Consider the following 10,360-nt stretch of genomic DNA (forward strand, 5'->3'; position numbering starts at 1 on the left):
TTTTTTATTACTTATAATGCAAATATAAATTGTTGTTTGATAAATATGTGCATACATTTAAACAATTTACAAAGTTATATGTAACTATTTACATTTAAATGCAGGCAATGCTCATTCAGCAGTCTCCTCATTGTTTTGACTCATTAAACAAAAAAACGACTCCACTACACACTAAACACACTACACCAAACACTACATAACACACTAACTACACACTTCAAACACGCTAAATGTCAAAAATCTCTCAACTCTCAATATCGCTGTCTATACACCGACCGTCGTTGCCAGTCAATCATCCGCCTAGGTCCCTCCCACAACTTCCTGTTCCTCAACAACCAAACTTGCTGCTTGGACACTTTCGTGACAAAAGCCCGTTTTTACCGTTTCTTCCTGCACCAGACACAGAGCAAACGTGACGGCAATGTTCATGAAAAAGTGTGGTGGATTATTTACCCTAAGTCATGTTTTGGACGTGCCGGTGCGTCCAGTCTGTCGCCTCAGGAGGTGGGCCGTGTGGGTGGGCTAGCGGCTAGCAGCTAGCTACACACGAACATCCACAGATTCCGATTCCACTTTGTTGTCCGCGCGTCTCCGGATCTCCTCAGACCCGAACAGACTCGGTCCGGACTCTTTTTGTCTCATTAATACACAACAGTCAGTTTAGATGCACAGAACAGAACGGGACCGAACCGCCGGCAAAGTCCCGGTCCAGCTCGCGCTGCTGCAGGTATAAAACCGCTTGTTTCTTAAGGTGGGGGGTCACGGTGGGCTCTGCAGTGATTGGCTGTGGTGCGCATGTGACTGTGGTGGCTCTGGTGGACAACGCTTGCGAATTTGTAAAGCATTAACGGCATCATTGCAGTCCAAACAAATGCGAAGTCGCACACCCTTGAACCACGCAACAGCCATGTTGTAAGTCTCAGGTCAGTCTGATCCTGATCCGCAGAGATATTTGAGGAACACACAGACAGAGAGACAGACAGACAGAGATTCCTTGCTTTTATAGAGAGATTATTATTATTATTATTATTTAGTATTACTATTATTTTGAAAACATATAAAAAGTCCCTTCATACTTTTTTAGGGTTCACTGAGCCCCCTGAACAGGCGCAAATTTCACCTGCCGAGAAAACACTGCTTCTCCGTACTGATAACTGTGTGCCTCTATTAGCGTTAGCACAGTGCACATGTGTGCAGAGTGCAGACACAAATTCTTCACAAGTATCTACAGGTGTTATAGGTGAAAGACAGCTGATCCCAGCTGTGATCTCTTCATGTGATATTTCAGAGGCTGACATTTGCCATGGAGGTCAGTGTTTGTGAGGTTGTGCACATGTGAATGCATGAACAAGTCGATGCTGTGCTAGCTAGTAGCAGCTATTGCAAATTCATGCTTGTTCTCATGTGCACCTCTTTACCATAGGACTCTGTGGTCCCTGACAACATCCCCTCCATGTGATAAGAGCCTGGATGATTTACAGTAACTCTAAATATAAAATGTTGTACCATTTAAAGTAAATGTTCTTTACTGTCACTCAATTTCTTGTGGAAAAACAATATTTAAAAGTAGGTTCAATTTCACCTTGCATCTTTCTTATCCAGTCTCTTCTTGTAATCCTTTTGCAGATTCAGATGTATTGTCTACCCATTCAAGCAAAAGCTGACCATATCCACAGCCACCTTGATAATCGTCATTATCTGGGTTCTGGCCGTATCCATCATGTGTCCCTCTGGGGTGATGCTACAAGTGACCAAGGAGCACCGCATTCGGGTGTTATTGGGCTACGACAACAAAACAAGCCCGTTTTATTGGTGCAGAGAGAACTGGCCAAACCAGGAGATGAGGAAGATATACACCACTGTCCTGTTTGCAAATATCTACCTTGCTCCTCTGTCCCTCATCGTGATCATGTATGCCCGGATTGGCATTACGCTTTTCAAAACAGCCGTCCCAACGGGAGGAAAGCCGGGCCACGACAACCGCCACACTGTGTCAAAGAAAAAGCAAAGGGTGATTAAAATGCTTCTTATAGTTGCTCTGCTTTTCATCCTCTCCTGGCTGCCTCTGTGGACCCTCATGATGTTAAGCGACTATGCCAGCTTGACTGAGCAGCAGTACAGAATCATCAACATTTACATTTACCCCTTTGCCCACTGGCTGGCCTTCTTCAACAGCAGCGTCAATCCCATCATCTACGGTTTCTTCAACGAGAATTTCCGCAGAGGATTTCAAGCTATTTTCAAATTCAGCCTGTGCACGGCCGACGGACAGCGGAGGAAAACCTACTCACACAGGCTGCAGGGAAACTCTGTGCTCCCAGCTAACAATGCACAAACCTCCCTAGAGCCCATTTCCCTCAACAGCTTAGATAAGAACACTTCCAGGCGTCTCAACCATGTCACTGAACAGGACTTGGTCATGGAGGACCTGGAGAAGGCATCTTGCAGCAGCGGAGGTGTGACAGCAGTGTCTATTTGAGGTGACACGTAGAGACAGTCTTCTAGGTGATAAGTAAAGGTGTTCACACTACAAAGAAACAAGCCTCATTATTTGAAAAAAAAGGCCTCCACTGTGCTGATCATAAAGCACAATGTTTTTCATTCCCACAACTGTTTTTACATTTTAGAAAACCAAACTCTGCAGAGGCATATTGAATTTAAGGAACTGATCAAGGCTTTCATCCTGTTAAATCATCCTGTCAGCAGTTTGTCCAACAGACTACAAAGAATAAACCCAAGTTCATTTGATAATCAAAGGTTCTTCAGCACTGGCAATCCATTTGAAAATCATACTTTTAAAGTTCACTGAATATAACTAACCCTTGACAATGCAACCTAGTCTCTAGCTGGTCTGCTGCTTGCAAAGCATGCGGTTGAACAGCTTTTTAGGCTACTTATATTACTTCACAGTATTAAACATATTTTTTTTTTTTTTTTTTTTTTAGAGTTACTAGAAAATTTTTTCAATTCTTTACAAATATATAATTATAAGAAAATATGGCAGTCTAGTGAAGACAGTTGGGAAGTCACTGTTGTTTCATTGCCTTCAAAGAAGATCTTTTCAGTTTTTCCAAAAAGGTGAAACCTGCACCACTGGTTTTCTGTCTGAATTATTGGATAAAGCGGTCTTATCTGTCCATATTATAAGAAATCATTTTAAAATATGATTTCCTTTTCACACCATAGTTTTTTGTTGTTTGTTTTTCGTTGGCTAAACTAAAAATATTGGCAAATATGATTCCTAACACCACGCCAAATGCAGTATGGCAACTGCTGTAGTAGAAGTTGCTAAATGTCTCGCCATTGGCAAGTAATTAACTGTTGAACAATTAATATGGTCAATATTTGTTGAAATGCAGAACCTTTTCTTTGAAAAAGACTAACACAAGCCATTGTTAGTTGTTAGCCGGTTAAAACTTCCCCTAGTGATAAAATGATATCAGATCAGAAAGGCAGGAAACCAGATAAACTGTGAACACAAATGTAAAGGGCCAGACCTGCAGGTCACACAAATAATAACACGGTTTTATCAGTTTTCTCATTCAGGCTTGAAAGGCCTTTTCATGCAGAGCGGGCAGGGAAGCTATGATTGTATTGTACGTGAAGCATATACTGCACATACAAATGAACTCTTCATCCATGCTTTCACTCTGAAATCTGCTCTTCAAATACGTACATAAAATGTAACTATGCTGAATTTAATCTAATTTATTCATGATATCTCATGAGCCTGTTATGAATGTGCCATGTAAATCTCAGACGACAAAGTGTTTTGCTGTCATTTCATTTTTTATCTCTCTATGAACAGTCTTGTGCAGATGACCCATGTAGAAATTGGGAAAAACAAGAGGGCCTGCATTGACGCCAGAACATGTATCGTCTGGTGTAAGTATATGTCACTCAGTCTGAAGCTTAGATTACAAGTGATAATGTGAATCTGTCTTTGTGGGGTGGTGTACTAAAAAACCTTTGGTTAGGTATTTTACAAACTTTGAATCTCTTCTGTTGGACGGGAGCATTTTTAAACTTTAAATGGCTGATTTAGATGTAAAAATTGTGTACAAAAAAAAAGAAAGAATCATCAGCACCAGTACGGCTAACCTGGACGCACTGTTGAGGAGCAGTGTAAGGCCGTCACATGCTATCTCTATAAATAACATGCACACAATGACGCACATTTTACAGAGAGTGTGATAGATTCAGTAGCAAGGTTGAGTCTTAAAAAACCTGGCAGTCTCTTCTGAAAACTGACAACGTGCCATATAGTATATATACGTTTGTTTACAGGCCTGTAGTACAGTTGTGGTTGTAATGAGTGGTATGTAACTGGACGTGTGATCAGATCTGTTTGCTCCATCACACGTTCTACACAAATGTGAAAACAATGGCCGCTTTTTGCCGACGTTTCTTGTGTTACAAGCAGAAGTACAGCGGCCCGTGTGGTAGCTGACGCTTTTTGACTGTTCTTGGCTGATTACTACAACCTTTTTGTCAGGGCAAGGCTGCTCTCATTTACCTGCAATTGTGTTTATTTTTCGTGATTATAAAATAAGCAGCAGCTTGATAACGACTGCTAGTCATTAAGGTATGAGCCAGGACTCCATTTCATACTAATTATCAGACGGCAACAACAACAACAAAAAAGCAAGTGTAAACAAACATGTTGTGCATTTGGCTGCATTACAACACAGAGCAGCTGAACTAAACAGAGTTTTTGCTCTTCTGGCTCTCTAGAGGTGTGAGGACAAAGTCAGAAAGTAATTCCATGTATCATTAAAAATTCATTCAAAGTGGATAAATACATAAATACAGTAATTTATAAACATTCCAGCCTCAACAGCAGATTTTACTCGTCTGAGTCACTGAGAGTTATGCGCTGCTAATGCTCACACTGGGGGAAAAAAATATGTCTCAGCCAGCACTTAATGGTGACACTTGTCATAAGCGGATACCTATAATCTTGACAAGTTGTCCACTAAGATTCTCCAGGTCATTGGATATCTGGCCCTTTTGACACTCATCCAAATGGCTGCATCCCTTCTATTGACTGAAAGGGCCTCAGGCACTTTAACCCATGTGTCATTTTGGTGTCACATGAGATTTGCAGAGGTCACACAGACACATATAAGACTTAACTGAGTCACATGATGAGGAGTAAGACCAAGACCAGGTCAGTCTAAATGCTGATAAAAAAAACAAAAAACTGTTAAGTTAAGAAACAGCACAGGGATCACCAAACGACTTCCACAGAGGACCTCCAACATGGCACAAGATGTGATAGCTAAGAGATTTTTCTAACACCTGTTAGCCTCTTAACTGTATTCAGTTCTTTGTGCTTATAATGCTGGGCCATGTTTATGTGCTCTGATCTTGACCTCGCTGCTAAAAGGGTTCATGGCTTCCCTTTCAGTGTGTCTGACACATACCGAAGAGAGGCCCCTATGTGACCCTGCTTTGACCGCTCCTCATTGAACACTTGCAGTGAGTGTTCCCATCTATTATACATTCTGAGAGATTTTACTGTCCCATGATTTTTTGGCTGACTGACAATCTGGAGACCTTGTTCATATTATCTGGCTCATAATTAGATGTAATTCCTATAAGCTACTGAGCATTCTGAGTGCATCCATAAGTGATTTTCTGTATGCTGCAAAGCACTGTGGCCCACAGGTCATGCCTGTGAGTTTGACAGCCATTAATTGAATCTAAACTGAATTTTATTTAGTCCGATTTCACTGGATTTACTTTGTTTTAGCTTTCTGAAATTTTAAGATGAACTTGAGATATTAGGTATTTTACTAATTTAGTACCTGGATCCAAAGTGGGACCAGCAAGTAGAAACCCAGCCTCATTTACAAGTCTGAATTAGGAAAAAAAAAAAAAAAAAAAAAAAGTAATGTCACTTTGCTGCTCTGTTAGCCTCGCAGCTTTGGCTAGGTATTGTAAAAGAAAATGTGTTGGTACTGGTCCAAAGATGATAGCATTGCCAACGCCATATTTGGAGAAATGTATGTTTAAACCCTTTCCATCATTTAACAACCTAAGCCAAACTAAAAACAGCTTAAAGTTTCCTGATTTAGATGAGGAAACAAACTAATCAAATAATAAGTCAGCAGTCCCAAGAATCAAACCAACCACATGATGGCAACTTTTGACAATCGAAATCATTATTTTTTGGGACAGCTAGAAGTGTCAAGGGGTGAGAGACAGAGAGAGAGAGAGAGAGAGAGAGAGAGAGAGAGAGGGGGGAGGGCATGCAGCCAGAAGCCTCTGATGGAATCAAACTGATGCCGCTGCTGAGGACTAAAGACACAAGCTCTACTAGGTGACCTATCGGGTTGGGTGCCCCCAATCATCTGTTTTAACTCAGTGCTAATAAAAGGCATCAGTACTTACTCATATGGGAGCAACAAGGTTTAGTGCCCTGCTTTATTCACAACTTCAGCTTGTAATTCAGCATTTCTACACCGTAAGACCAAAAATTGTCATTTAAATCAAAACAAAACAAAACAAAAAATGTATTTTTGTTGTCTGTTTTCTAACAGCGGTGGTGATTTCCATGGATTTTAAGCAGCCATTTGCATTGACTTATTCCTGCCAAAGACGTCAGGGGTATCTACAGTAATTTAAACACTACAAGGTTCAAGATAGCATTTGAAACATTGCTCATGAGACTTTTGGCACAGGGAAGATGTGAAGAAGAAGTTTAACACTGAATGTAAAGAAGTTGTACTTTATGGTGCCTGTGGTGAAAAATGTTTTTATGTCTGCTTCAGTTTTCAAGTATGTATGTATGGACTAATTACTGTGAACTTTCTTTGGAAACTAGAGACTACCTTTGTATAGTCTGCATGTGAATATCTTGTGTACTAGCATGTGTGTTTTTTGTGTCTTCTCCTACATGTTCTGAAATAATGTTGAACAACAATTTTAAAGATTTCTTTGTTGGGACACAAATGTTGGCTACAGGTTTTACAGGACGTAATATTCTATAGAGAGTGAGAGAGTTAATGGTGTCCTATTTTATTTGTGAAGGGCTATTCATCACATTATCTCTTACCTCTGTGATTGTCTGCACAAAATATAATTACATGGTCTATAGTCAGGGTTCTGAGCATCAACAAAGGCTTTTAATGCCACTGCTTTGTGGCGTTCGCTTAATTAATATTTTCTCTGCAAAGAATCTGCCGTAATTTGCTATACAACTAGGGAATTTGAAATTTAATTACACAAGATCAAAAATGATTAAAAATGTACATTTACATACAGTGGCTTTATTCGGTTTGCCTGATAGAGGCAAGAAACTGAATATGATATCAAGGAAAAGAGCATTAATTAATCACGATATTGTGTCTATGTTACACACAGCAATCTAACAGTTTGAGAACATACAGTATGTTCTTTCACAGCTCCGTATTATACACTGCAGGGAGCTGTGCTGACCAGGGGGTGTTGTTTTGGTAGTGTGAGACAACGACATACATTACAAAACTATTACTAGCCAGAACACAACACAATGGTTTATATCACCTACAGACACACTCTCTAACTCTGGAATTGATGGTTTCGAGGTAAAAAGTAGAAATTCTGTCACCCAGTGCCATGTGAAATCGTGTTGAAGCAAAATTCGAGCCTGGGCGACCTTGCCTCGCCGTCCAAGCTGCGTAACTGAACAGACTCCTTTTCAAATGAATGCGAAGCTGTGTTTTATTTTCACACAGGCCACGAGACGGTCTGAATGTGGCCTTACAATATTTGCTAAAAGTAAAAAGAAAGAGCATTTGTGGGAGAGTACTAAAGGGTAGCTGACTCTGCAAGGAAATGTAGAGGGGCCATAATGTAAGCAATGCACAGTGAGGTGTTCTGATTCAGATGAGAATAACAGACGAGGTGGAGCGTGGAAGAAGTATTTCCTCCGACTGGATTCTTTTGTTCACATATCAGAGCAGTTCAGAGTGGATTATTGCTCTTTTAATGTGGCAAGTGACCAAAGAGAAAGGTGGTTTCTTTTTCAAACTGTGTGTTTGTATATGGCTTATTGTTTGTTTTGTCCGTGGGAGCTTGCCTGTGTTGTATTCTAATGAACTTCTAGTTGGGCATCTGCAGTTAAATAAATCTTGCACATTGATTTACACCAGCACTTAAACCATTATAAAAAAACACAACTCACGTGATGCCCGATATTTTATGTTAATTGAATAATTTAACAAGCATCCAATGTTAAGTACTTGGTAAAATAAAATATTCTCATGAAGTGAACAGTCAGTCCATGTTAATATCAGTGAGTGATTCACCCAGGATGTTTGGAAGCAGAATAGAATAAAAAGAACCATGTCTCCTAGTGACTTATTCAGGCCAAATCCTCTTTTACAACCCAGTTGTTCCGAAAAAGCATTTATGAATTAGAAGCCATTTTACAGATTATACGGTATTGTTTAAAAAAAAAAAAAAAAAACGTAGCAATTTCTCAAATGAAACGCTGAGATCATTTGAATCTTGGCCAAAGCAAAATAAACCTCCTAAAATGTATTGCATGTTACTGCAGTTTTGCTCAGAAATGTGGACGGGACAAACATTTATGTTCTTTCACTGTGGTGAAAAAGATAAAAACAAGGAGCCACATCTGTGCGCTGAATTCCTCCTGGCATGGTGCTTTCACTCTTTGAAAGAGTTTTTTTTTCTTTCAATATCTAAGAGAAGGTCAACACGGCTCTATCGGACAATTCCTATTGTTGTATTATGTGTTTTTATAAATTACAATGTTATTCTGATTTTTTTTTTTGTTTCTGAGAAAGGGCCCAATGTGTCATTTATCTCCAGGGGAACAATAAGGCTGGGCCTGAGATCTTTCACTATTCAGTCTGCTCAGTGCTTTTTGCCAAGTGGTGTCCAGTTGTGCAGTGATAATTAGTACATACCCTAATCGTTCTGACACTACCCTGCAGCATAACCTAAAAATTTGGGACATATGGTTAGTTTCAAAGCGCCATGTACCACAACAGAAATTACTTTCAACACGGAGCCAGGACCAGAAAATGGCTTATATGTCTCAAACAACCAACACATGATAGGCTTTATAGTGAGCGATTTCTGACTCAAGCTATTTTTTAAAAATTATTTCCTGCTTTCCTCTTAGTCCGCCATGTTGTAAAGCTTGGTGCTTGCTTTCTGTCCTTTTTTGTTCCATGTATATACACTCAGTGACGAGAAAAACAGACCCCTGTTTAGAACCAACTTGAACCACTTTTGGTCCTTGTGAAAGCTCAGAAGGATTGAACAAAACAAGTCTCCTTTAACATCCAGGTAACAAAAATGTTGCCTGCAACTGATGATTATTTTCATAAACGATTAATCTGCCAATTGTTTTCATCAGTGAATCCTTTAATCCATAAAATGGCAAAAAGAAAAGGTGGAGCACGGCCATTAAAAGTTCCGGGCCCAAAGTGACTTACTAAAACTGCTTCTTTTGTTTAACTAGCAGTCCACCCCCAACTCTCCGTTTACTATCATAAATGACAAAGACAAGCAGCAAATCTTCATGCATACCCAAGGATGAAGAAATATGAGAAAATTATGATGGTAAACCCATTGAGATTATTTCACATGAATGTCGAACCATTCTTTGGACACTGCTGTCTTAAAACAGGATCTGATGTGTTTTCAAAAGAAGATGATGAGATTTTCATTTGCTTCACAAGTTCAAATCATAACTGGATGTAAAATCTATGTCTTTTTCAAGGCTTATGTTCTGTTCATGAAAGATTCCTAAAGAGGCAATACAGTTTTCAGTCTTTCCTTGAGAAATACATAATGTTTATGAGTGGATGAACTTTGACAGATAACTGTCAGACCTTGTAGAGGAATAAATGGTCTTCTGTGGGGGAAAATGTTTCATTTCTCTGCTCACTGAGTGTATTTCCTATTTGATAATATGTAGAATAATAAAAAAAAAACTATTGCAGTATGCTTTGTATGCTTTTAAAAAATGTCAAGCTAATTTCTGTATTGCCTTTGTTATCAAGAGATATTTCAATGTGCCCAAAGTGTGAGAGGGTGCATATATGTTATTGTGAACAGCAAAATGTCCTAATGGTCATTAATAAAGATATTGGTCTTAACTCATTTACAATAAAGTACTAAAATCTCTTTCTGGCAAAGTTCTCTGGCCAAACAATACAAAGAAACTATGCAACACATTGCAGTTTATGCTCATTGTAAATTAACATTTGACCGGCGATATAATGTTTCTTACAGTATATATAAGGTAAGGTTTTGCATTTCCTCTAAAGTTTCAGGTATGGCAACCTACTGTGAAAGCTGATTTACCCCATAACCCTACAGAGCTGCCTAGTAATTAAAT

The 10,360-nt window shown here is 39.3% G+C and overlaps 1 protein-coding gene across 1 annotated transcript in view; it reads left to right on the forward strand.

Annotated features, from left to right (window-relative positions):
• The window catches only part of npffr2a (neuropeptide FF receptor 2a), a 28,950-nt gene extending 18,804 nt beyond the window's left edge, over positions 1–10,146 (forward strand). The window contains exon 4 of the mRNA XM_030418127.1: positions 1,627–10,146. Within this exon, the coding sequence (XP_030273987.1) occupies positions 1,627–2,479 (853 nt within the window). The 3' untranslated portion in view covers positions 2,480–10,146. The remainder of the gene's footprint in view (positions 1–1,626) is intronic.
• The last annotated feature ends 214 nt before the right edge of the window (positions 10,147–10,360 follow it).

Source organism: Sparus aurata, chromosome 5 (genome assembly GCF_900880675.1).
Source record: "Sparus aurata chromosome 5, fSpaAur1.1, whole genome shotgun sequence".
In the NCBI taxonomy this organism is placed as follows: Eukaryota; Metazoa; Chordata; class Actinopteri; order Spariformes; family Sparidae; genus Sparus; species Sparus aurata.